Source organism: Ambystoma mexicanum, chromosome 4p, assembly GCF_040938575.1.
Source record: "Ambystoma mexicanum isolate Mex_15411 chromosome 4p, UKY_AmexF1_1, whole genome shotgun sequence".
Lineage (NCBI taxonomy): Eukaryota > Metazoa > Chordata > Amphibia > Caudata > Ambystomatidae > Ambystoma > Ambystoma mexicanum.
Genome location: NC_090927.1, coordinates 137183224 through 137211184, shown reverse-complemented (window position 1 = coordinate 137211184; position 27961 = coordinate 137183224). Strand labels below are relative to the sequence as shown.

Sequence of the window (27961 nt, the reverse complement as noted above, 5' to 3'; positions counted from 1 at the left end):
ACTGTGAAAACCCGACCAAGAGAATGTACCTCTCACTGCGAGAGTGCTTGAAACTTTGCCAACTTGCAGGCCTAGTCAGCTTGTGACCCAACATATGAATCTTTCTTTTACAAACTACTTCTGAGAACTTTGGCAAAGACTTCTCCGTTTAACTACCAGAACTGCCTTATCCTCTACAAAACATTAGCCCATTGACTTCGGCCTAACCTATTGCATTGAATGGACTCCTCTGGTGAAGTAACTGTCATTGTCTTTTTATTAACCTATGCCTTTTTGCTCCTATTTCAAAGTAGTTTAAATGCCTCAGAAACTGAAAGTGTGAAGTACTGAAGTATATTTGTGCGATATAGATTGCCACCTTCTAGTGAATGTTTTATAAATGACTGAAATAAATTAAGTTTTACCAAGAAACCTTGAGTGTAAGTGTCTATTTGAATACTTGTGATTGTAGACCTCTGTGTAACATTACAGTTCACACCTAGTTGTGTGTAGTGGTACCAAAGGGTAGTGCATACAAACGTTGCCTAACAATGGTGACCCCCCCCTAAAGCATTGCCCCCAGGACCAGTGTCCTAGGGCAGGCAGTTTTATTGCAAGAGCACAATGGGTTCTCCACCCCAATGTAACTATATGGGGACCTGGGAGGGTGCAAGATACAGGCCATCTGCAGCTCCCAGAGTCACTGAATCAAGCAAACAGACTCCAGGTAAGGTATACAAGGAATGGGACAGTACCTTTAAATAAATAAGCAATTCAGCAGGACTGTTGGCGCCTTTTTCTGGCTCGGTGGAGCAACAGTTGTCACAGCGGTCAACTTCTCTCGGTCCTCGCCTCTGGTGAGAACTTTCGTGAGTCAAGGCTAGTCGGTGCTGGTCTAGGAGGATGTTCTCGAAGTTGAAGGTGAAACCACGCTTCTGGAGACGATGCACAAAAGAGCAGCACATGACCCTGGGTATTGGGAGTTTGCAGGCCATGGAGATCACAGCTCTCCCAGGGATGGTACAAATTGTAGTTTGTCTTGTGACTGGTTATGGCCACCAGTCCGTAGGAGGACGTTGGCCTCTATGGATCTTAACTGTCGCTTAGAAGGAGGTTGTCAGGACAGCATCGGTTAATCAACAGGCTTTGGCAGTCGTTTGAAGTTGCCAGTGGAGTCTTGCTTCATCCTCCTTCAGAATCTTCTGTTCCAGTGGTCGACTCAGTTTCAGCTCCAGAACCTCGGAATTTATCCAGGAACACAGGCTGAGTCCACCGATCACGTCCCATGCACCAAACCTGGGGATGGCTGTCCAGTAGCTAGCCTCACGGACCAACTGGTTTCTGTCAGGCACACTTCAGGACAAAGGAGAGGGGAGTTTCGGTCACCTCCCCACTTCCTGTCATGCCAGTCACTCATTTCCTTGGCGAAGCCCGGCGAAGACAAATGGACAATTGAATCCTCCCCTCACCCAGAAAGGCAGAAGGGCCCAAAAATGACAAGTCATCTTATTCAGGGCTTAAAGACAGACCACCATTTTGGGTAAATGGTGTTGTGTCCCCTACAGCAGCTGCAAAGACAGCTTGCGATAAAAGTTTGCAAAAAGCTGTGCAAAAGGTACATTACCACCAGCCTGAACAGAAGAACCTGGCACAGTAACAATTTGTTACTGGAGACTCTAGAAAAGGGTTACATTGTCTCCCCTCAGCACTTCACTTAAGGTGGGATGCAATAATCTTGAAAAATTAAACACCTAAGGGCTAAAATGTGTCCCTTTGCCCTGGTAACTTTAGGAGCAAGTCAGGGAAATAACGAATCAAGGAGGGGAAATCTCTAGGAGCTCCCAGCAACACTGCACAGTAAGTGCAGTGTGCTGCTTTTGAAAATTGTAGATGCCAAACCGATGGAACGCATGACTCCAAATAGAAATGCCAAAAAAGTGGTCAAAAAGTTCCCATACACCAGAGTAAAAAGGAGAGAGAGTGGGAAAAAAGGTTCCCACTCACTCAGGGGAATTAGCAAAAAATCTAGGTGTCCAGCAAAACAGCACTGGACGACTCAGAGGAGATTTCACACAAGAAAAGAAATCTACACAAACACTAGACATGCGCGGTAAATGCGAATGTGCACACTAGAAAGAACACAAACATGGTCAAAATATATCTGCTGCCATCAGCTTGTCTTAAGGCACATATAAAAGTAACCAACAATCCCAACTGTAAAAAGCTAGTTTGATACAAAAGCATCCCCACTGCATTGTACGATATGATGTGCAATGTCAAAAAGTTATAAAATTTTAACAGAAAAAGGGACACACGGTGGGTGTCCCAGTACTGATAGAAAACCGAGTAGTCCTTCAGACTAACAACACTTGTGAAGATGGCAGATTAAGTGAAGCTGAAGGCTTTACTTTCCCAAAAAAGTCAGAACAGGTTAAAAAACGAAGCAAAAAGACAGCGTTCCATAGAAAATATGGTGGGAAAAATACCAAAAGAGAAATCTTTCCCAGCATTCATCAACTAGGGTGGCCCCACAGAACCTCAGGTTCTGAAAATCCATTTAAACACCTAGCTATTTTTAAGGGCTTTAGACCCAAAGCAAGTCAATGGAAAAAAGGAGTGGGGGCATAACGAGAATTTCTCTCGACCCCCCAGAATCTGACTTTAAACACCATGGGACACAATGGGTCAGGTGAACTATGCACACTACAGACTTTACTGTATGAGGTTTATCGGCTGGCAGGGTTCGATTGTTTGGATTGATTCCAGCAATATTAGGTCAGGCTCAGGCAGAAATCCCAGGACAGGCTGAAAACAGCTTGCACACAAGCACAGGGCGACTCTTCCAGAGTAGCAGAGGAGAGTGAATGTTGGTGTGACCCAGGACAGAGTCGGCAGGCCCTCAGTAGAAGTGCAGTCAGATTTCTGGTACAGCAGGCACTTAGAGTCTCGAGAGGAGATAGCAGGCTGGCGAGTTCGCAGCAGAGCGAGGAGGATGCAAGCAACGCTTTGAGCAACAAGGCAGGAAGTAGCCAGTGCAAAGCTGCATTCCAGATCAAGTCAGGTGCAGGCCAATACAGACCCAGCAATGACTCAAAAATTTAAACAGCGAAGGAAGCAGAGCAGGGCTTCGGAATGATTGGTCAGTCCAGGAGGAGGAGGAAGGTACTCAGGTCAGCTGTTCCCAGTTGATTTAAAGGCAAGTGACATGCTGAGGTTGGCTTGGCCAATGCTGGTCACATGAGTCCTCTAATAGGTCTACGACAGTCCATTGGCTTCAGATAATTGTATCTTGTGGTCAACAAGGCAGAGTGGCTACGGGTCCTTTATCCAGATTTCAGGCTGGAGGCTGCCCTAGCAAGAGACCTGTGTTAGGGAGTTTTACAAAAGTCCACCTTTAGTAGGAGTTAGGGCACAGGGCTCCAACTCTTATAGGCCTGAACTACACATTTATTTTGTTAGTAGCAATGGCTTGGAAGACAGGTTTATCTTAGGAGGGAGAAGGGCTGTGAGCAGTAAAAAGAACGTAGAGAATACACATGGGTCCAAAGAAACACTGACATTAAAATAAGAATAATGGTTTATTTTGTACATACACAAAGGGAAGTCATTATTCAGAAAGGTCATTACTAGGAAAACCAATGCATTATTCACAGTAAGTAAACCACTTTGTAATACTTTTAGAATGCAGAATGCAATTCAAAGGTAACTTGTAATAACTTACAGAATATCTATTTCGGGTGAAACAAAAATTATTTCACAGAGGCCTAACACTTTAGAAGTCCATCCCTATCTAGTTGAGTGTTGCTGGGTCAGATTGGAGGTCAAACCGTTAAGGCACTAGCTGTAGAAAGTTCCGGAGGAACTCTTCTGTAGCATGTAAGTAACACTTCTGGTTGGGAAAAGGGTCAGGGACTGGAGAAGTCTCCCTGTGGAGTCACAAGAATTAGGCCTGGGAGACCGTGTATGGGCAAACTCCAAACACACAAATCAGCACTCCAACAACACAGGAGCAGCAAATCAACTCTAGGTAAGTTCTACCAGGAGTTGCACAGCACCCACGATGCAGCAGCAGACCCGGTCACCGGATTCTTGGTCAAGCAGAAGAACAACACTGGAGTGGATCTTGCAGCAGCTGTCGAGTGAAGAGGTGTCAGACAAAGTAATCTTTGGGTGCTGTGATGTTGGTGCCTTTTGGGAAGCACCAGTGTAGAAATGATTACCACCCGGTCGATTTGTCTGGCTTTCTCGGCCCCGCACTCTGGTGACTGGGCTTCCAGAGGCAAGCTTCCACTCCTTGAGGTCCGGAAGGAATCCACCAAATCGATCTTTGGAAGACGATGCACTGCACAGTGGCCACAGGTCTTAGGGTATTGGCGGTTTGCAGCCCGTGAAGGTCACAGCTTGTTGTGGGATGGCTCAAAATGCAGGTAGTCTCAAGACAGACTAAGTCTAAAGGAGAGAGTCACCTTCTGAGTTCTCTTGGTGATTGGAAGAAGGGGTCGGATAGCAGCATTTTCGCAGAGGGACTCTCCTGTCGCCTGGAAGCAGCTGCAGACTTCTTCCTCGTCAATTCATCTGTTCCAAGAGCCAACTTGTCTTCAGCCTCAGGATCCACGTTTCATATGCAGGAACCCAGCCAATCAGCACCCATGCACCATTCAAACTCTGGGGGATGGCTGTCCTTTCACGACAGCCAGCCTTCCAGTTGGAACTGGTTCCAGACAGTCACAGCAGAAGACAAAGAACAGCTGAGTTAGAGTCCTCTGAAACTGGCGCCTTGGCAGGCTTCACAAAGGGATCCCACCGAAGACAAAAGTCAAACTAGCACCTCCCCTACCCATCACGACAGAAGGACCAAGAAGGCACAAGACAACTTGAATTGGCAATAAAAAGAAAAGAACAGTGTCAGCATTTTGGGTCAATGGTGACTCTTCTGTGCACTACAGTGGCTGTCAGTACAGCCTGGAATTAAAAATTGCACAAAAATAGTCAGGATAAATCAACTGCCACGAACCATTCAGATTAGCGTGACACTAACAAACAAAATTACAGGAGCAGTGAGACAGGGGATACAGTGTAAACCATCAGCATACCACATACGGTGGGGTGTGCTGATCTCACAATAGGAAAAGATATGCCAATACTCTTCCTCCACCCTTCCCTCCCGCCTTCATTCCCGTTCCCCCCTCCCAGCTTTCCTCCTCTCCACATGCCCGTAATCTTGGTCTCCATATTGACTCTCACCTCTCTCCAGCTCACCACATTTCTCTTACTGCCAAGTCTCGTCGCTTTCACCTCTACAACATACGTAAAATTCGACCCCTCCTTACCTTTCACGCTACTAAACTTTTAATTACCTCCTTCATCTTCTCCAGACTCTTCTACTGTTCCTACATTCTCTTTGGACTCCCCCTCCTCTCATCTCTCCCCACTCAAATCCATCTGCCACTCTGCTATCCGCTCCCTCTGCCTTCTCTCTCCTCTCGATTCCATTTCCTCGTCTGTCACTTCTTTAGGCTGGCTCTCTCTTCACTCCCAGCTCAAATTCAAGTTCCTCTGCCTTGTTTTCAAATCCCTCTATGGTCTTGCCCCCCCCCCCCCCCATCTCTCCTCCCTTCCCACTTTCTATACCCCTTCTCGTTCTCTCCGCTCTGCTAATCTTTTCCTACTCTCTCCTCCTCCACCTCCCTGTGCCCCCTCCCGATCTTTCCAACTCCTTGCTCCCTTCCATTGGAACCTCCTCCCCCTTAACATCCGCTCTTCCCCCTCCCTCCCTTTCTTTCACTCTTCTCTCAAATCTCATCTTTCTCACTCACCTCCCTAGCACCCTTCGTTTCCTCTCGCTCTTCTCCCTCCCCCTCATTCCCCACTGCATACTACTGCTCTTCCTTTCCCCCTCTACCTCCTTCCTCCCCACCCCCTGCTCTCATCTAGTCCTAATCTTTCCTCTCACTAATACATTCCCTCTTACTCCTGCTCTTACCTCCACTAACACCTACCATTCCCTCACTCACCTCTGCCCCTCCCTACTTCCTCCTCACCTCTGCAATATTGTAAATTGTTCTTTACGCTGTTTTCAAGTTATGATTCAATTGCCATCTTTGCTGGTTGTATTTTGTTTATTCTAATGTAAAGCACTTTGGATTAAAGGGCTATATAAATTAAATAAAATACAAATATGAAGGATACGAATATTCCCCAATAACAGTAAATACAAAGGGAAGCCCAAAGGCCTCCCAGCAACACTGCAAAGAGTGCGGTGTGAGGCAAAAGCAAAAACAGATGCCATAAAACATGGAGGAAAGTATAACTCCAAAAATAATGTGTAAAAGAAAATACAAAAGTATCCCAAGGATAAAGTAAAAGGAATAGCGAGTGTGGAAAAAGGTTTCTACTCACTCCGGGGAATAGACAAAAAATCCAGTAGACTAGCAAAAAGTGCTGTGGGACTCATGTAAAGGACATGGTCCATAAAAATGAATACCTACCCACAACCCGCAACAGGTGAAGGCGGACAATTCAGGGCCAGCCTTCCACCTCACAATATACACAGCAACAGGACGCATCCTGGCTCAAGTTGTATTTAGGAGCAGCCCAACATAAATCCACCTTTCAGCCACTCTACAGATACATAAAGTGCTGTCCGGCAGTCCAGAGCTGGATTGCTGCGAAAGTGTATGCCCTTAATTGACAGTCTTCCAACCTGAGAAGTAAGGAAGATGGCCAACAAAGAAAATGGTACAAGGAGCATGTCTTGTACCATGAGGAACAGCCCTTTTAAGTATATGGTACTCGTTAAGGCAAAAAAGTAAGGGGTATGCATGGCTGTCCAAGAAAAAGTTTAACTTTTCAGAGCCACCAGCCAGTAACTGGGATATTACTTGAAGGAAAATAAAAAAAAGGGGGACACAGTACCTACAGCGCACCACTTAAGGCGACTAGTTCGACACTGTAAAAATAAAGCTGAAAAACAAAAAGGGAGACCTTCCCTGCATTGGTAGGGACTGATAAGTGCACCCCAACTTAAATGAGAGAAGCAGGTGAGTGAGACAAAATGGCATCAGACAATCTAGACAGAAAGCAGATATGCTGGGGACTCCACTGAAGTACAGAAGAAAGTTACAGAAAGAAAAGCTTTCCTAACAGACACCGTTGCTCTGTGTCTTTTAGGCACACATTACATGTAATTGCATACATAGTGAGGCCCTGCATGGGGTCTGACTGGAGAAAGACAGGTGAAGTACAAAAAAAATGTGAAGTAGGACATTAGTACTAACTATACCGTGTGGACACCGCTTTACTTTATTTTTCTTACAGGTTACAAGTTTCCCTTTTTACCATCCTGCTCCACGCATAAGAGTTAAGCGTTTCAGTGCTCTGCCACACTTAAACCTCGGAGAGTGAGGCATATAGGGAGAAGCACCGAAAACTTAGTGGAAAATCCTCCTACCAGTCTCTATCCTCCAAGTGGTAGATTTGTTTCACGGCTTGCTGATCTACCATTCAGTACAAGTGAGGGCAGGTGGCAGGCTATATATGCTCAGCCTCCACGGGAGGGGGGTGGGGAGTCTTGTCAACTCGCTTTAAAAGATTGGGCATGTCAACAAGGGTTGTCTCGAAAAGCTAACTTCCCCTCAATGACGGGGCAAGACGAGAAAGTGTAGGATTCAGATTACTGAAGTAATCCACACATTAGAAAAAGGATGCAAGCATTATCCCATTTCTCTCCGGTTTAAAGGTATAACTTTTGTAATGGAGATACCTGTAGTCATTGCTTGGTTTGAAGAAATGCAAGCCATGGTCACAGTATGGGCAGGAGTCTTGTCCGAGAAGCCAGCTCCAAGGGCAGCCTAGAAAAAAGATATTACAAGCATTATATACCTGGTATACTTTAGCACAGATTAACAACAAAATCGAGCTCTGCTTATTTAGAAAGGTAGGCTGGGCTTTATCTGCAAAAGAGACACCCCAGAAAGAGACTTCAATTGAGTCAAGCCTGCAGTTAAAAGGATTTTCCTAGTTTGAGCGTTTAATGTTCAGGAAGACCAATCTAGACCTTGGCTGTAGATTGCCTATGTATATTACTGTAATCTTCAAGAGGTAAGCGTAGTTGAGCAGTCCAGGCTGTCAGGAGGGGAGCAGTGATGAAAATAAGGTACAGTGAAGCAAAGAACGTTTCTATGTGAAAATGTCCCCAGGAAAATATGTGAAAAAGTAGTCAGCAAAAAGTGGTTTTAAAAAATGTAGTTGTTTGATACAAGCAATATAAAGTGTGAAAATGTTGCCTGGAATAAGGTTGTCAAAAAAAGCAATTTTTTAATACACAAAAGTGCAAGGTTGTAACCCTACCAATGACCAAAAAAAACTTCACAATCACCCTAACTCTAATTACAACCCGTACTCTACCCTGAACCCTTTTTTTGCATGTGACAATACAAAACCCCAAATTGAAAATAAACAGTGAACCCAACGCCACCCCACCACCACCTTGCCACAAATTATGCAGCCCTTGCCCTAAACCCTTTCTCTAATCTCAATATTAGCCATAACCTAACCGGAACTTAACATTTACCCTACTGCCTACTGTACCCTAACCCCTACGTTAATCCTATCCTATGCACACATCACCAGCCCTGTCCAATCTCCCTTTATTCAACGTGTACCCAAACCATTACTCTATTAGCCATAGTCTTACAATAACCTCTATCGTAACGCCTAATCTACTCTCAACATTAACCAAGCCCAAACATCACAAGCCCTCCCACCAACACCCTAACCCTTGCCCTAATTTCAACCAAAATCATTACTCGAACCCTAACCCATATTCTTATCCTAATCTCCATCATAACCCTACATCATGCAATCACAAACCCTCTTAACCCCTCCCAAACCCTTATTCTGACCCTTGCAGTACTGGATTTTTTGACTACTTTTCAGCTGTATTTTTGGAATACTTTTTGCTTGGTGACTTTCACTACTTTTGTTTCCACTGACTACATTTATATGGACAACATTTTCACTGGATACCCTGTACCACAAAGGAATGCCCACAAAGTATAGTTATGAAAAATAGACCCATTATATAGGTTTGCCAAAACTGGTCATGTAATATATTGCTGCATCCTAGAGACCATCCTGAGCTGCAGACTTTGCTTGCAGAAGATGGACCCTCTAGGGAAGATTTCAGAGGACAGAGTGTTCCTCTCTAGAAGGTCTGCGACAACAGACAGCTTCCCAGCTGGAAGGGCAAGAGCCAGGGAAGCATAGACTCTACTGGGAGGATGGACTGCTCTACAGTGAGCCTGCAGAACCTACCCCAGGGGACTTCAGGCGACTGGCAGTACCCCGGGAGGTGAGATTTAAGCTACATCTAGCACATGATATACCTATGGCTGGTCACTTGAGTTCCAAGAAGACCAAAGAGGCTTTCTCTGTACTTTCTGGCCCAAGATTGGTGCAGATGTTGACAAACATTGTAGAAGCTGCCACACCTGACTGACCTCTCGCAAAAGTGGAACCAAGAATGTGGCACCCTTAGTGCCCCTGCCAGTGGTGGGTGTTCCTTTTGAGAGTGTGGGGATGGACATTGTTGGTCCCCTAGACCCTCCTATTTCCTCAGGCAATTGATTTACATTGGTTGTGGTAGACCATGCTACAAGGTACCCTGAGGCTATACCCATTAGGACTGTTACTGCCCAAACAGTGGCAAAGGCGCTCCTTGGTATTTTTTTTTTTTACCAGGATTGGGCTTTATAAGTAAGTCATCTCTGACAGGGGATCTAATTTTATGTCCCACTACATGCCGACCATGTGGAAGAACTGTGGAGTAACTTAAAAGTTCTCAACTGCCTACCACCCCCAAACACATGGGTTGTTAGAGAGGTTTAACAGAACAATGAAGAGCATGATAGGTGCCTTAGAAGAACCCCTGAGAAGTGGGACCTTGTACTGCCATGCCATTTATTTGCTTACAGAGAGGTGCCTTAACCTGGAGTGGGTTTAAACCCCTTTGAGCTTCCTCTATGGTCATCCAGCCAGAGGCCCCTTGGCCCTGATTAAAGAGGGTTTGGAGAGTCTTCCATCCCTGAAGCCAGTCCATGTCAATGACTATGTGCTAGGCCTCAGAAGGAGGATGGTACTTTTGAGGACAGAAGCAACAGAAAACCTGAAAGCTGGTCAGACTCTGGTTAAACATTGGCATGACCAGAAGGGCCACAGACTAGATAGCATTGGTTATGGTTCCTTCAAGGCAGAGGGCCTTACAGGGCAAATGGATATCACCCTTCAAGGTTGTAGGCAAACTTGGAGAGGTGAATTATTTAGTGAACTTAGACAACCCCAAGGAGGCCCCTAGGGTCTTTCATATTAATCGTCTGAAGGCCTATGTCTCTAGACTAGAGCTGGGAGCTTTGCTTCTAGTCTCTGATCAAGAGGAGGAGAGTGAGCCTCTCCCTGACCTCCACAGGGGGACACCATTCAGATGAGACAATTGAAGGAGTCAAAGTCTCTTCAGATCGGACTCTGTAGCAACAGGAGGAGTGCAAAGCTCCGTTAAGTCAGTTTGCCTCAGTGTTTTCACTGACACCAGGCTTCACCCCTTGGGGCCGGCATGAAATTCTCACTGGTGACAGTCTTCCTGTCAAAAGCAGGGGCTACAGAATGTCTAATCACGTCAGAATTCAAAGGAGGTTAACAAGATGCTTGACTTCTGGGTTATAGAGCCCGCTACAAGTCCATGGACTACTTCAGTTGTGAGAGTACCAAAAGCAGGAACCAAGATATTAAGATTCTGTGTGGACTATAGACTTCTAAATGCAGTCACGAAGACGGATGCCCATCTTTTACCAAGAACAAATGAGCTGGTGGACAAACTTGGATCAGCCAAGCTACTCGGCACATTTGACTTAACCTCAGGCTATTGGCAAATAGCACTGACAGACCATGCCAAGGAGAAAACTGCATTTTCCATCCCAGGAGGCTTATACCAGTTTAGGGTTATGTCTCTTGGACTAAAGAATGCACCCGCTACATTCCAAAGAATGGTGAACCAGGTTCTGAATAGGTTAGAGGACTTCTGCATGGCATACTTGGATGACATTGCAGTGTTCAGCCCAACTTGGGAAGACCATCTTCATCACCTGGGATATGTATTGTAGGCTCTTAACACGCCCATCTGACCATAAAGCAAAGTAAATGACAAATTGGTCAGAGAAAAGTGGTCTACCTTGGACATGAGGTAGGAGGTGGTGAGATTAGGCCCTTTCCTAGCACAGTACAAGCTGTACAGGACTGGGATACGCCCACTACTCAAACCCAATTGAGAGCCTTTATAGGCCTCGCTGGGTAATACAGGAATTTCATTGAGAACTATGGGACCATAGATTCCCCCCCTGAATGTCATCACCTCTCCAGAATTTCCTAAAAAGGTCAGATGAAATGGTGTGCCAAGGCATTCGCAGGGCTGAAACAAGCCCTCTGCAAAGCTTGAGCCTTAAGAGCTCCTGATTAGAACCAATCCTTTATAGTACAAACAGATGCTTCTAATACAGGGATAGGTGCAGTCGTAAGTCAAATGTATGAGGAAGGCAGAACACATCATTTGCTTCATCAGCACAAAACTGAAGGACCGCGAAACAAGGTGGGCAACTATAGAGCGCAAGTGTTTTGCCATTGTGAGGTCTTTGAAGAAGTTTAGGCCATACTTGTATGGTTCTACTTTTCCTATTCCAACAGACCACCAACCCCTGTGATGGCTAAAGCAAATGAAGGGGGAACATCCTAAATTACTTCGATCTATCAGCCTCCAAGGGTTTGCTTTTGCCATTGAGCATAGGTCAGGATGCAATCACCAAAATGCTGATGGTCTCTCCAGGAAGTATGAACGACCGGAACAAGAGGTTCATCCAGGAGTGGATTAAATCCTCCTGTTCCTTATTCTCGGGAGTGGGTAGGGAGAATTTTCATTTATGTGCCAATTCCCATTAACCATAGAGACCCCCAGCTCTTTTGCTGGATTCAGGGCTTTTTAATTTTTACTCCAGAGTGGGACCTTTTTCTCACTCGCGTGTGCGTTTTTCTGACTATGATTTTCTATGTTGCTTACAGTTGTATGTAGTCGTTCAACTCCATAGGCATCTGCTTTTACATTGTGACACACAGCAGCTGTTGTGCAGTGCCACCGAGAAGTCCCTTGGACTTCTCTTAATGCGCAACTACATTTTCTTGGGTGAATTACTGTTCGCAAGAATAGCAAGATGAACCCCTGTCTTACTTACCTTTACTTTATGGGTCCAGCACATACCACCCTATGTGGAGTGCTGGGGGGTACTTAGCAGTTCCTTTAACCCATTCCTCAAGTAACATTTTGTTTTGATGGCTGGTGGCAGTTGTTTCTTTTTCACTACCTAGTGACATTTATCTGCAGGCTGATACTTCAGCTGCAGTACTCACACAAGGGTGAGCATTTTCCCAAAAAGGCCTCCGTCTTCTTTTTTCACCATTTCTTGTTAGTTTCTTCTAGAGTTTAACTCTATTGCTTGCATCAGGTTTGAGTCCTTTGTGTAGTTTGCCTTTGGCGGGTTTCAGCCCTGAAGCCCGCCCAGGCTCCAGCGTGTCTGCAAAGTGTCTCTAGGTGTGCCCGAGTGAAACCAGTTCAAATTGGCCAGTTGGCTGGCTGCTGTGTGATTGACAGCCTAGAGCTGTGAATGAATGGGAACTTGCATAAAAAACGAGGGGTTTGGGACTAGAAGCAGAGTCGACCATTGGAGGATAACATCCGAAGCAGAAGATGAGGGAAGACGCCAGCAGCACCCTCCTGGACCGCAAAGTGCCTGGTGAAGCCCTGCAGCTGTGCTAACCCAGTTTTCGAATCGACAGGAAAGACCTGTAGAGGAGGACTTCCTCCCTTAGGCTGGTGGGACAAACTAGCCTCTACTTCTACTTTACCCACCTATGGTGTAACAGCCTGAGGAGTATAATTGTGTACTCCTGTGTTGCTTGACATAGTTGCTTGCTCTGTATGTGGTTAACTGTACCATTTACACCACCCCTATATTAAATGAAGTCTGCCTTACGGCTCAGTCTCGGGTTTCCCTCTCAAAGGGCTGGAAAATGCATCTAAAAAAATGGGTGGGAGCAGGTGTTTTAGACTGAAGCCTCACTGGAGTAATCAAATACTATGGGATACAGACATGTGTGTGTTAGCCATAGTTTGTATGCAGTACCCTCTGGGACCACTACACACAACTCGGACTACAGGTATAGGCAACCCAACCTTTGGTATAAGCTTGTACTACACAGTTTGGTAGCATTTTGATCAGCCAGGCTCATCTCAAGATGGGTAAATGTAAGCTGTAGTGGAGGTACACAAAGATTCACAGTTACAGGTATAAAAATAAACTCTTACACTCAAGGTTTCTTGCATAAACAATTATTAATTTATCAGTCAGTTATAAAGCCTTAGAATAGAAAGACAAATACACTTCAATACTGTACACTGAGTTTCGGATTCAGTAAAGATCCTTTTGGGATGGCTCACAGACACAACCTACACCCACAGGTGACTTCAATAACTAGGGTGCTTGGGACATTAATATATTACTGTTGGCATTTAGAATACAGTTAGGAATTAGTAAAAGCAAAGGTTATTGAAACACAAGAGACCAAGTTCTTAGGAGTCTTTGATGAAAAGAAGAATCAAATGTAGGGTCACAAGCTGATTAGACTTGTGAGTTGTAGAAGTTTCAAGCAACTCTACTGTAAGAGGTAAGTTCTCTTAGAACAGTACCTTAGAAATGAAGAAAAGATGCAGCTAATTACTTCTGTTCCTGTGCAGCTCTGCAGATCTAACTGTTCCTGAGCCTCAGTCGTGGGGACAAGAGGGAGGATGTTGGGGGACTCCTGCAATACACTGGGACCGTCAAAACTTGCAACCGGCAAACTTCACTTTCAGTGGCTGTTCAGTGTTTCAGCTTCTTGCGTCTACCGCAAATAGCAACACCGCGGTTCCTGGCTGTCGAGATGGACTTTCCTTGCTTCTGGGGACCCGCACTCTTGAGGGGGCTCAGGCTTGATCCGTCCTGCTTCCTGGGAGTCCGGAGGATCTTCCAAAAGCTTTAGGCCAGCTTAAAAGCAACACAAAATCTGGTGTTCCTCTCCCTGGCTATACGGTTTCCAGCAGCTACTCTGGAAATTACACCAGCTCCAAGATGGATGTCCAGGTGGCTTACTTTGGAGTTGTTGGTCCCACCAACTCAAAGGGAGAAGTCGTCCTTGCAGGGGCTTCTCCGTCGATGCAAACTTGGCGTTTCGGCACTGCAGCAGGCCTTCACCGGGCAAAACAGTCCAGGAGTTGCAGCAGGCGTCCTGGTTCCTTAGTCCAGTGGTCGACTCTGCCATCCAAGACAAAGGACTCACCTATTATTCAGTTCCATCCCATTCATTCTAGCCTAGCTGTCAATCACCCGCCCAGCAGGGTAGCTGTCCTTGCCGGACAGTCAGCCGGCCATTCATCACAGAGTGCATTTGGGTCTCCTAGGAGACTAAGCACAGGGAGTTTTGGGCACTTCCCTCACTTCAGGCCTACCCCAGACACCCTGGAGCCGGAGGCGGGCTTCACTCCTGAATCCCACCAAAGCCGTAATTAGAAAAAAAGAAAGAGGCCAAACCTGGTTTGGCGCGCATAGAAAATCTCTAGACGGACCTTTCCACAAAGAAATGGTGAAAAAAGAAGACCAGGCGCTATTTTGACAAAGATGGCTCCCGCGGTTTGCGGTAAATGTAAACCATGGTAGTTTAAACTAACCCACTGCCACCAGCCATTCAATCAGAAAACAAACAAAAAATGTTACATGAGAAGCTAGAGAAAGGGGATACTAAGTAACCCCTACAGCACTCTATTGTAAGATAGTGTGTGCTGGGTCTAGCAAGTTACAATGGTAAGTAAAGTCAATTCCACTTTACTGCTCTGGGAAACAGTAGTTTATCCCAGAGAAGGTAGTTAAACCTTTGGGAAATCTGGATGACTTTCCTGTGTCACTGCACTGAAGGTGCAGTGTGACACAATGTAAAAGATGATGCCTATGGAGTTTGTCAGACTTCACAACCAAAAGAAACAGAGGTAAAATTCACAGTAAAATACGAGTGGGAAAAAGGGCGTCTCTCGCCAGGTTAAAGAAATCAAGTACTCAAAATCCAGCAAAGTAGCTGGGGGTCTCTAAGGCGGAGGCAATTAATTAGCACATTTTTGAGAATTCTCCCCAACAGTGTGTCTGAAAGTTTGAGAGGGTAATAGTTAGTAAAAAGTGAGGTATACACAACCGAATCTAATGACGAACTTGTCCAGTCCAGAAACTAATGGAACACCAAGAATGCAGTCCTCTCCACTGAAGGGAGAGGGGGTGGGGGGGGGGTGAATGAAGCTGGTGCAGCACGATGCCTCATGACAGTGTCCCTGCAGGTTTTCCTCCAGGTGGAACTACCTCTCCCAGCTTTTCCATCTGTATTTCTGAGGTGGTTCACCTTCTAGAATTAGAAAAGTAGTTGTTCAAACTCTAGGAGATGGTGCTTCAGCTCACATTTGTGAGGATTGAGGTAGACAGGGAAAATGAATAGCAGAGAGAATCAGAAGAAAGAAACAATCAGAGTAGAACAGAATTGAAACAGACGTTGCTAAACTCATTGGAGGCTGTGGCTCCAGTGGGGGTTCTGATAATAGCAATTTTATTTCCTCACACCACAGGTTACCCAAGGATCTGCTGAAAATGTAGGACAAGAAGGATATCAAAACCACTTGAGTTTGCCTGCGACTTGCATGAAGTGAGTGAGTCTGGTAAGATGGCTTGATTAGTTAGAAGACTCCCTCAGAGTTGTTGTACAATTTTGAAATGGAGTGCTGCTGAAAGAAGTTTCCTTTCTAATACTTGAAGCTTAGAGACGACAAAAAGAAGCACCATGTAACACAGGTAACCTTTGTGAATGACGCCCTAAACAATTTGAGTTGCAGGATTGAAGGCCATAAGATGGCTATTTTCAAAGGCACGATCAACTTGGTTGTGCTGAAACAAGTTTTTTCCTCTTATACTCCTGAGTTGACAATGTCTAGCCGATTCCCAGGAGCTAGACTGAAGGGTTTGTCACTAGCTGCTAACATATGGGTCTCCCAGAAAACTGAGGAAGGGAAGAAGCAGAAGGAAAAAGAGGGCGATTTGACTGAAACATTGTGCCAATTCCAGAAATTAGGAAATTTTCCTTAATATACAACAAAGTTATGGTTGAGCAGAAGAAAAAGGCTGCCAGCTCTATCAGAGCGAAAATAATGACACTGAATCATTAGGACAATATTATGCGGCGCAATGAAAGTTAGTGTTCACATATTAAATATTTGATACACATGAAGAAAAATAATTTGTATAGCTGTGGCCCATACAATGCAGAATTTCTTCCACTCACCTCACGTGCAACGTTGCTGGTCTTCACTTCCATTATGACCGTGCCATACACAATATAATCCACAGCTTCCTTTGGGATGGCAGTGCGGTCCAGCAAACCTCTGATAACAAAACCAGAGAAACAGGCATTGAATTGCATTTACAGGAAAAAGAAGAGAAGTTGTTACAAGGCTAGTACTCTGGCCTGGTCAAGAGAGGAAAAGACCCCCTCTAAGCCGGTAAGAGTCATACCAAGGAGGAAATCCAGAGCCATTCCTACCACTGAGAAGGATGTTTTAAACAGAGAGGGCCATCCCCCCAAAACCACAATCCCCTACCCCCAACCAAGTGCTAATATGCATCCATGTAGAATAATACCTATGAACCAAAATGCTGGCACGCTGTTCTTTAATTACAGAAATACTAAGTTCCAGAATGTAACCTCGAGAAGAGCTACCAGTGGCTCCCACGCAAACCTGGAACCAGCACAAACACAAACTGAAAAAAGAGACAATCCATGAAATCACCACCATACTCAACTAAATAGAAATGAACTTACCTTATGGAAAACAGAAAGGGTCCCATCACACGATTTGGGACAATGCACAACACAGACACCATTGTTGATACATAGCACACTCGTGCAGAGAAAAGGAACTGGCATTTTCAATGAAAGCCTCCGACATTCTGAAACCTTGCTTGGCGGAGAAAGACGGGGTCTAACTGGTGTGGCAAGTCAGATGAAGGACACGGACCAGAGGACATACTTCTGATGCATCTTTTTTCCACTTAGAAAACCCCTTCCTAACTCCATTTCTAAAAGGGGAGTTACATTCCTACCAAACTAAACTAAGGTGCTCGTCAATAGTCAAAAGGAAAATAGTCTTCTGTCCAAACCTAGCCGCTAAGTGGCCATGCCACTTTAACAAAAAGAAAAGAAAATCAGGTGGAATGACCAGCTAGAATGTCTCCCAGCTGTTCCAGGAATCTATTCTGGCACTACAGTCCTGAAATTGGTACGTCTCCTTATTTCACAGTTCTTGGCATTTCGAAAAACACCAAATGTTTAAAGTAAAAAGTTCCAGAGAAAGCACAATGGCCAAAGTTCCTCAGATGGAGGAATACATCCCTGATCCCTCGCCATCACTCTTGTTGCTTTCTCCCCAGTGGATCCCGGATTTGGATGGCCACCAGGCTCCCCTCAGGTTTGTTCGTCGCCTGGGCTGCTCTGGCTCCCTCGAGTTTCTTTGCCCCACTGCTTTGCTTAGCTCTCTGGGGTATCAGTAATCCCTTCTACTTGTGATTCTTCAGCTCTTGTGTTTTTTTTGTACCCGGCTGGAGGTTTACCCTCCAAATTTCTCAGACTCAAACCCTTCTCTCTCGGTCTCCTTCAGTCTTTCACTCTGGGCCTCTGTGACCTCCGATATGAGATTAGGAAAATCCTTCGCTCCTCTGCTTGCTCCTTCCCCTCTTCCCCCTCGACCTGGGCAACCCACCTACCTACTGTGTTGCACAGTAGGTGTTGCACAGCAGCTGACACTAGTTTAATCGGACAAATGTTTGTGAACAAGGTTGGTAGGGCTGAGGGGAGGTGCGGTCATAGGGCCGAGGGGATCCAGGTAAGAAGAGGAGAGAGTGGTCTGACCAAGAGAAGGGTGTGACCAGGGACGGTGGGGGGTGATTTAAGAAGAGTGGATGATAGCATCAAGAGTGTGTCCCCTAGAGTGAGTTGGACCCGACGGGAGAATGGAGAGGGAGAGAGAGGTGCAGAGGTCAAGGAAGAGTGGATGCTGTGGTAGAGGAGCCCAGATGGATGTTGAAGACACCCAAGAGAAGGAGAATGGAGGTGGTAGTGAGGAAAGAGGCACAGAAGGCAGCCCATTCAGATAAGTAGAGTGGTAGTGCCAGGGGGCCTGTAGATCGTAGCAATGGTCAGAGAGGAGAAGGGAGAAATGACCAGCTCGCAAACCAGGTTCTCGAAGGAAGAGTAAGGCTGAGTGGGTATGAGGGAGTAGGAACCCACTCGGGAAATATTAAGGGAAACCCACCGCCAGCAAAGTTGGGTCGTGGCTTTGAAAATATCTCGTAGACATTGGGGAAAAAGGAGTCAAAAGCAGTGACAGCTGGCATTGAACCACATCTCAGTAAAAGTGAGAATGTCGAGGTCAATGTCTTCAAGAAGGAGGCAGATGTCTTGGCTGAACGAGCGTTAAATGTGGCAAGGTGCAGGAGGTCTCTGCCTTTGAAGGAGTACAGGGGCTTGGTATACCAGTCGGAGGGGTAGGGACAGAGGGGGGTGGGGGAAGGGGGGGATTGGGTCGGTGAGGGTTGGCAGGCACCGGTCAAAGAGAAGGAGGTTGGGTTGAGGACCCTGAACCAGGATAGTGACAGTGTGGTAGACATTAATGATGCAAAGTGATGAGAAGCCTGCCAAGAGGGCTTCCCACTTAGTGCCACCATTAATGGGAGATGATGTGAAAAGGGTGAGCAGAGATAAGATGAGACGTCCATAGATCTGGGGAGGGGACAGAGAAGAGGATATCCGTGAAGACCTGTCTGGAAGTTGCGCTGACACAGGTGTCTGCGATGGGTAGGCCAGGGTTGGCTCCAAGGATGTCTTTTTTGTGCTTTTTGCTTCCAGACTTAGTGAGAGAGGGCGGGTAGGTGATAGTCTAGCAGTTGGAGAAGATAGAGATGGTAAGTGCCATCTGAGTGGCAGAGGTCAGTTAAAGGAGAGAGGGGCTACACTAACCAGGTGGCCTAGAAGTTACCGGAGGGGCAAAAAATGCAATGCAAAAATGTGAGGTGCAAGAAGTTAAAAACACACCTAAAAGCGAAAGAAAGGTAAAAACAAACGTTTCTTCTAAGGTTTATTATAGGGGATACAGGGACAGCTCCAAGTATCACAATTACTCACCACCCTTAGAAAATGCCTCAATGTCCCTGAACTACGAGATCTTTCCCTAACACAACCAAAACTAAGGGTCTGTCCTGCGTCAATATGTCCAAAGCAAAATGTGTCTGAAATCCTATCCTAGCACTCTCATTCTTAAAGTAACTAAGGTGTTATGGGTATTGTCTTTGGTTTGAAAAGTGCACAGCTGTTAAAGTTCAACATAACTGTATAATCCAACACAAGTTTCAAATGGTTAATGTTGAGTTCCTGGGAATGGCTCCCTACCCCAGGTTTCTCTCCACCAAAATAAATGTTCTAAAGAATAGCCGAGTTCTTTAAAGCCCAAAAGATTACCCTCTCTTCTTGGTGTTACACTCCACTGCAGGGGAAATAACTCCCTTCCCAAAGTCTTTTACACAATCAATTTAATTCAAAACCCAAGTCTCAACAATACATCATCAGTTGGCAGTTCTTTTGCAACCATTTAAAAAACTCTGATACTTTTACCATCCACCCCCAAGTGGGATTGGACAAAACATCTTCAAAGAAATCCCATCTTTTCGCAATTATAAACATTTTATTGGCCAGGCTCACATCTTCATCTCCAGATCTTCAAAACACACCTTGGTATTTGCCGTAGTAGATCATAACGTTGGTGCATGGTTAAACATTAGTATTGAAAACATCATTCATTGCTAGCAATAACGGGCCTAAGACCTTTAACTCTAAGTAGGATTGCATATGGTCCTGCTGACGTATTTTGACAAATAGATGCATAGGGTCAACATAACATCTGTTCCCTTGCAAGGACTGAACCTTGCCCTGTTCGTACGACCCAGTCACTAGGTAACATTCTCTTTTCCGTTAAGAATGTCCCTGCTATTTAGAATGCATGTGTAACAACTAACTGGAGAAAAGCACCCCATTTTGAAAGTATATTTTAATTGTTGAATATACTTGTGGTCTAATGACCTTTTAAACGACAGCTTAGATTTCCACTATCACCAGTACTTGCTAGTGACTTATAGGTTTACTTGGCATATGTAAGACAGATACATGTTACAGTAATACTCTACATTGGTTTGTTATGTCTATTATCACCTTTTGTGATTTAGGACTAGTGGACTGTGGATAATTGTAGATTTTATACTGGACTCAACTGTAATAAGATCAATGATGTAGTGTTTGTAAAGGTTTTATGTTTCATAAACCAAGTACAAAAAAAAGAACAAAAAAATGCACCCCATTGTATGGATTTGTTGCATTTGAATTTTTAATACGTGCATGAAGATCTAATACGTATACATTCTAAATACTCCCTCCCTCGCTCTCGATCACCCAGCAGATATGTGAGCTTGAACACTCCACTGGCACCCTGAGGCCCAAAGCTCCTTAAATAGCCAGATACCCACGGTCCGCCTCTCCCATCACAGCCACTCTCTCCTGGCGTATTTCCAAGTCCACACACTTGTGAAAGCAGCAATATAATCAGTTCTGTGCCCATGAACCTATTCAAAATACTCCCAAATTTGAGATTTAGTAGCTGCATACATGCACAAATATTGTGCACTGCTATTGCCATTTCATGAATATTCCTTTGGGATTGTGTACTCCTACTATAAGGGTGTGGAACGAGAAAACTGACAAGTGGCATGATTGTTGCTACAGACTTTTATTCATGAGAAAGAAGGGAAAACCCCTACCTGGCCCTATTACCGAGAGGGGTTTCCCTGCCTCAACTTAATTGTAAGGATATGTCAGAATGTCTGTAACCAAAAGTCCACAGTCCTTGGTCAAAACCCATTTCCTTCCCTTAAACGTACAACTAAACTAAAAGGTTGCGGTGTCTCCTTAATGCAGAAGAATGGCTCCTTTCTTCTGTAGAGTGTACCACCATGACAGTACTCTGTAGAGACTAATTACTGAGGGAATGACTCCCTTCACCATGTTTGTCACTTTCAAAAGCTGCACACAAAGTTCCAGAATGAAAATGTTTAATTCACAAATAACGCAAAGTCCGAACACATTTACTTACTTGTGTTGGTTACTCAGTAACCTTTACAAAAACAGAATTTTGAGAGAAATATCGATATTGAGGTGTAAATTAATACAAATACTTTAGTAAATATTCTCAAAACAACCAATATTCAAACATTAAAAGTCATAGAAGAAAAAGAACAAGGTTAATGAAGAGGATACAAGAATAAAACATGACCACTTTGCCAAGGCAGAGTTTTACCTACGCTATCTTCGATAACATACTTGGTTTCCGATTTCCATCATACTCTGATATATTAGTCCCAACTCAAAATTGTTGTGCCCAGAGAATGACTCCCTTCCCTTGTTCTTTCTCAGGTTTCTCAGAATGTTCACAATGCCAGGGGGAACGACTCCCTTCCACTGCCCTTTCTCAGGCTTCTCACAATGCCTAGAGAAGGACACCATACCCTTCGCTTTTCTCACAATGATTAACACCACCAGGGGTAATAACCCTTCCCCTAACCTTTCTTAGGCTTCTGCCTCACAGCCCACCTGTTTAATTACCCTGCCAGGTACTGTGACTATGAAGATGACTTGGGCTGCTTTTAATGAAAGGGTGCAGGTCCCAGACGCGTGAAATTCTCGACACTTGAGGCTGCAGAGCTGGTTCACTATCCTGTCGGATACTGTGACTATGAAGATGACTTTGAAGGCAGCTTGTGATTAGGTGTGGGTCCCAGACCCCTTTGTGACATTTCTGCCCTTTGGAGTTCCAACCAACTGTCCCGGCTACCCTGGCATTGGCAGGGTTCTTACCGGGACCCCTGGTTATCCTTGGGCTTCTCATGGTCTCTTCAGGAGCTACAATAGCCTTGCAGCATTGCACTGCTCTTTGGATGCATGTTTCCAGCTCTCCTCATGCTCAGGTTCTCCCAGTCAGCTGGCGGACCTGGTCTCTGCCTCCTTCATTGGTCCAACCACGGCAGATCAGTCAGGGACACCTCTGCCGGCAGCCAATTTTCTCGGTCTCTGCACTCCCAGTGTCTGTTCCTCCAGTTCATTTAGAGTTTCCTGGTTCCTCCAGGAATGGTCAGACGATCCATGAAGTGCTTCCCTTTTTATTAGGGGTGTACCGAACTTCGGCTTCGAGTAAGTATTCGGCCGAATTCCGGCTGAAGAAAAAAAAATAAAAAAAAGCTATTTGGCTCCCTTCAAATAGTTTTTTGCTATTCGGTTCATGCCAAATACTTTGTCATTCTCATTTGAATACAAAGCAACAAGAACTCAAAGGCAAATTTTGACTTCAGTTTGCAAAACAGAATAGAATTGGACCAGACACTTAGCCACAAGACCAGACAAAGTGCTATTGCTCAGCTGTAAAATATCTTGTATTGTAATCTGCTTTTTAGGGCATGTTTTGCTACAGATTCTTATACATAAAATGTGCTCACCTTTTATACTTAACCAGCAACACTACAGGAACATATTTTCTTTTGGCAAATGTTTATATGCAATGTACATTTTCTTCAGTTGTAAAAGACACGTCATGTCACTTCCCATTATCTACATCGGTTTATAGTCAATAAGACGAATTTAAAAAAGTTGAATACCAAAATGTCGGGATTTTTGTTTTTTTCGAATGCGTTTCTTTAAAAAAAAATTATGGGGGGTTCCCTCCCCAGCCCCCCGTTTATTTTTATTAGCTAAAGCCAAAAAAACATACAAATAAAAAAAAAAAATTCAGATTTTTTGGACCTTTTTTCTGACATTTTTGTATTTGACTTTTTTCATTCGACATTATGAGTCGCCACCGTGTACATCATAGTCCCCCCTTTTCTTTTTTAAAGCACTAGACTCCTGAGTTTCACATTATCTGATATTTTATCACGAATGATAAAGTGCATATGTTTTTGTAAACAAACTTCCCCCTATGTATGATCCAGAATTGTTATATTTTTTTAATGCAATGAATAGTTAGACCTGAAGTGCAAAATCAATTATAATAAATGAACGGGTGCTTACCCATTCACCAAACACCAACAGACTCTCTGGGACAGTCTTCTCCTTTGTTTGGCCTATGAGGGGGTGGAGTGAATAGTTGTGGGATGGTGTTCACGCATTTCAGATTTCGCCCATTTAGAAGTTTGCGCCCAATAGCCTCTCTGAGAAAGTTGAATTTAGAATTGTACCCAATTGCATCTAGAAGTTGCGCCCATTAGCCTCTTTGAGAAAGCTGATTTAGAAGTCTACCCAATTGTATTTAGAAGTGGCTCCCAAGTGCATTCTTAGGCTGTGACCAAATAGCCTCTCTGAGAAAGTTGAATTCAAATTTCACCCAATTGCATTTAGAATTTGCGCCCAATAGCCTCTCTGAGAAAGTTGATTTGGAAATGTACCCAATTGCATTTAGAAATTACTCCCAATAGCCACTTTGAAAAGCTGAATTAGACGTGTACCCAATTGTAGTTAGAAGTTCCTCCCAATTGCATTTAAAAACTGCGCCCAATAGCGTCTTTGAGAAAACTGCTTTTAGAAGTGTACCCAATTGCATTTGAAGTTCCGCCCAATAGCCTTTTTGAGAAAGCTGATTTAAAAGTGTACCCAATTGTAGTTAGGAATTGCCCCCAATTGCTCTGTACCCAATTGTACCCAGTTGCATGCAGAAGCTGCGCCCAATAGTCCCTCTGAGAAAGGTGCATTTAGAAGTGTACCCAATTTCATTTAGAAGTTTTGACCAATAGCATCACTGAGGAAAAGTTTGAATTGGAAGTGTACCCAATTGCATTTAGGAGTGTACCCAATTGCATTTAGAAGTTGCGCCCAATAACCTCTCTGAGAAAAGTGGAATTTAGAAGGGTACCCAACCGCACTTAGGAGCTACGCACAATTGCCTATCTTAGAAAACCTGATTTTAGAAGGGTATCCAATTGCATTTAGTAGTTGTGACCAATAGCCTCTCTGAGAAAGTTGAATTCAAAGTGCACCCTACTCAATAATATTAGTATAACTAGCAGTATAGCTGTATACAGTAGAATCTAAAACGGTAACTAATAATCTAAATACCCCCTCTAAGCAAATTGAATCTTGAGGCTGACCGAACATCATCTCTGTGTACAGTTGAACCTAGAAGTGTATCTAATAAACGAATATCATGAGTGCACCCACTCCACCAGAGTCTGTCAGAAACGACCCCCGTGGACCACCCGCACCCTCCAACCTGCCTTCCCTCCCGCCCCCCTCCTCCCAAATCACCCCACCCTCCTCCGCACCCCCTGCCATTCCCCTCTCCAAGCACCAAGCCAGGGGGGCCCGATGGCGAACCACTTACCCTAAGACCACTCATCCCCCGAACGCCAGCCCCGACCCGCCAGCATTTTCCATACCCGCTCCCCTCACTATCATACCTGCAACACCCCACCCTGCAATCACCCACACCTCGCCTTGCCCTCATACCCCTGCCACCTTCCCCCCGACCGCACCCTTTCCCCTCCCTAAAACTGCGCGCCTAGCCCTAGCAACAACCGAAGCTGCCTCCCTCTCCCCCTCTGACTCCCCTACCCTCTCTCTCACACCAGTCGCAGCAAAGAAACTGCTGAAGAGAAAACATTCCTGGTCCCCCTCAACCACTCAGCTCTCCTCCCCTGTCTCGACCCACCACCTCTCTCCCACAATCCCCTCCTTCCCCAGTGGCCTCTCCCTTCCTGAAACCCCTCTCCCTCGATTTCTCCTCAACTGCAACTGAAACTCCCAACCGCCCCCTCCCCATCCTCAAATCCTCCACCCCAATCATTCTATCACTCACAGCCACCCAACCCCGCCCGAAGCCTGAAAAATGTTCTGCTCGCCCGCTTTTCCCTAACAGCACCAACCTTACCCCCCTCCCTCCACTCTCTCCCCCACCGCCACATCCCGCTCCAGCACCAAAACCAACCTTGCCCCCCGACGTGAACTGTATCCTATTTAACGCCCGTTCTGTAGCATTCGTCTTCAAATCTCTCTTCCGCGCCTCAATCATGGACAACCAACCCTCCATTCCATCCTGCGAATCCCTCCTCGTTAAACTATCCCTCTCCCCGTCGCTCTCACACAGCTTCCTAATAATCTACAGCCCCCCTGGCTACGATAGACATTTCGCAAACAACCTTTGCGACTCTATTGCCACCCTCCAAATAAACCATCCCAACCTCACCCTTCTTGGAGACTTCAACATATGGCTCGACTTCCCCACCAACCCGATGACACACGCCCTGGTTGACGGTCTAGATGCAATTAACCTCCAACCCCACATAAACGGCCCGACTCATTTTAAAGGACACACTCTTGATGCCATCTTTAGCGCCAACACCCCGATTAATTTAAAACGCCCCCACCCCTATCATCTGGTCCGATCACTACATTCTCTCGTTCGCCATCCCCTCACCCGGCCCCCTTCCCGTACTCTCAGCTGAACCTCCAAACCTACGCAAATGCTGGAAAAAACTAATAATCACCCCGGACCTAGCCGAGGCACTCCTCCAGTCTCCACCACCTACCTGCCGTCCCAACAACCAACTAACACCTGAGGCCTTTGACTCATGGCTCAACGCATCTCTGATGCGATTTACCCCCCCGTGCAAACCATCAACCCACCGTGGCCCTTTCCCCAGATGGTTCACTCCTGAGTTGAAGACCACTAAACGACATTACAAATACCTAGAACGCAATTGGCAGAAAGAGAAAACCCACGAGAGCAGGACCACCTTGGCCCGACACTTGTACCGGTACAAGGCCGAAATCCGGAAAGCAAAAAAAGCCCACTACAACACCCGAATCCTAAACTGCAAAAACCCAAGCAAAGAACTCCACAAAATCATCTCCGAACTCACCAATCCAGCTTGTAATACAACCATCCCGACCCCGTCACAATCACTGTGTGACTCACTCTCCCTCCACTTTTACACCACGCCTATTGAAAGGACAAAAACTCTAAACACCAAACTGGCTCTCTTACAGCCACCCGACAACCCTCCGCCCGTACCGGCCAGCCCGTCAGCTACGACCTCTACGCAACCAACGTTCAAATCCTTTAGTCCAATATCACCAGAACAATTTCTCAAACTTCTATCTGCCCGCAAACTATCTGGATCACCACTGGACCCTTGCCCAGCCACAACCCTTAAAGAAATCTTTGCTTCCACCTGTGAAGAAGAACACGCAAGATCTATCATAAATACCGGAGGAAAGGGAGGCATCTTCCCCGAAGCATTCAAAGCGGTACACGTCAAACCTCTAATTAAAAAACCTTCGCTCGACCCTCTCGAGCCCAAAAACTACCGCCCAATCTCAAACACCAGATTCCTTGCCAAACTCATTGACCGAACTGCCTACTCTCAACTAAATGACTTTGTCGAAGCCAACAATCTCCTAGACCCCGCCCAATCAGGTTTCAGAACACGTCACGGAACTGAAACCACCCTAACCTCGATCTGGGACGACCTTAAAATGACAGCAGACTCTGCGGGATGTGCCGCACTAATCCTTCTCGACCTATCCGCTGCCTTTGACACGATCAACCACTCAATCCTCCTAGACCGCCTCCACTCCCTAGGAATTCGTGGAACCGCTCTCAAATGGATAGCTTCATTCCTCAAAGACAGGCACCAAATAACGACACTCTCCAGCTTTTCCTCCCAAGCTCGACTAGTCGACACAGGAGTCCCTCAAGGAGCATGTCTATCCACCCTCCTGTTCAATCTCTACCTGATCACCCTCCCACCAATAATCCGTTCACACAACATCCTATGTTACAACTACGCCGACGACACTCAACTAATTCTAAAATTCCTGAACTCGAAACCCAACTCCCGACCTGACCTGGCATCCTGCCTCCTTAACATAGAACGCTGGATGACCCAAAGCCACCTCTTGCTAAACCCCTCCAAAACAGAAATCATGGTTTGCGGGAACTCCGATCTTCTTCCGCACCCACAACCCTGGCCACCAGCCATGGGCAACTCACCTACACCCTCAAACTCAGTGAAAAATCTTGGATGCACCCTGGACTCCAACCTAACACTCTCGCGCCAAGTCAACAATGTCTCATAGTCCTGCCACTACCACCTTAAAACCCTTAGGCGCATCTTTCCATACCTCTCATTTCCCAACAGAGTCTCCGCGGTCCAATCAATATATCCAGACTGGACTACGGGAACCCCCTATACCTCGGAATCCATGCCTACCAACTGAATAAACTCCAAAGAGCACAAAACGCAGTGGCCAAAATGCTACTCGCGCTCGGTCCAAGAGACCACGTATCCCCAGCCCTTAAGACACTGCACTGGCTTCCAGTAGCCCGTAGGGTGGCTTTCAAAATCTTATGCCTCTCCCATCGAGCACTGCATAAAACTGGACCTCAATATCTTCAAGACAAACTAATACCTTATCATCCTGCTCGCACCCTAAGATCAAGCTCAGCCGGCCTCCTAGTAATTCCTAAGACAAACTCTGCCAGGTTAGGCGGATCATCATTCTCAGCCCTGGCTCCAACCCTGTGGAACTCGCTTCCACCCCACATCCGCCTGAGGACTTAACGTCCTTCCGCAAACTACTGAAAACCTGGCTCTTCCCCTAAGACCAACCGGCTTCCAAACCAGCATCATCACGATAACACTGACTCATCAAACTACCTGAAGCGAGAAAA

At 45.6% G+C, this 27961-nt stretch overlaps 1 protein-coding gene across 2 annotated transcripts in view; it reads right to left on the bottom strand.

The window, feature by feature from the left end:
• Nucleotides 1-27961, bottom strand: part of HADHB (hydroxyacyl-CoA dehydrogenase trifunctional multienzyme complex subunit beta) — a 679110-nt gene that overhangs the window by 275849 nt on the left and 375300 nt on the right. For both annotated transcript variants that reach the window (XM_069605580.1, XM_069605579.1), the window contains exons 6-7: nt 16429-16528; nt 7742-7829 (exon numbers count right to left, since the gene is read on the bottom strand). In XM_069605580.1, the coding sequence (XP_069461681.1) occupies nt 7742-7829; nt 16429-16528 (188 nt within the window). The remainder of the gene's footprint in view (nt 1-7741; nt 7830-16428; nt 16529-27961) is intronic.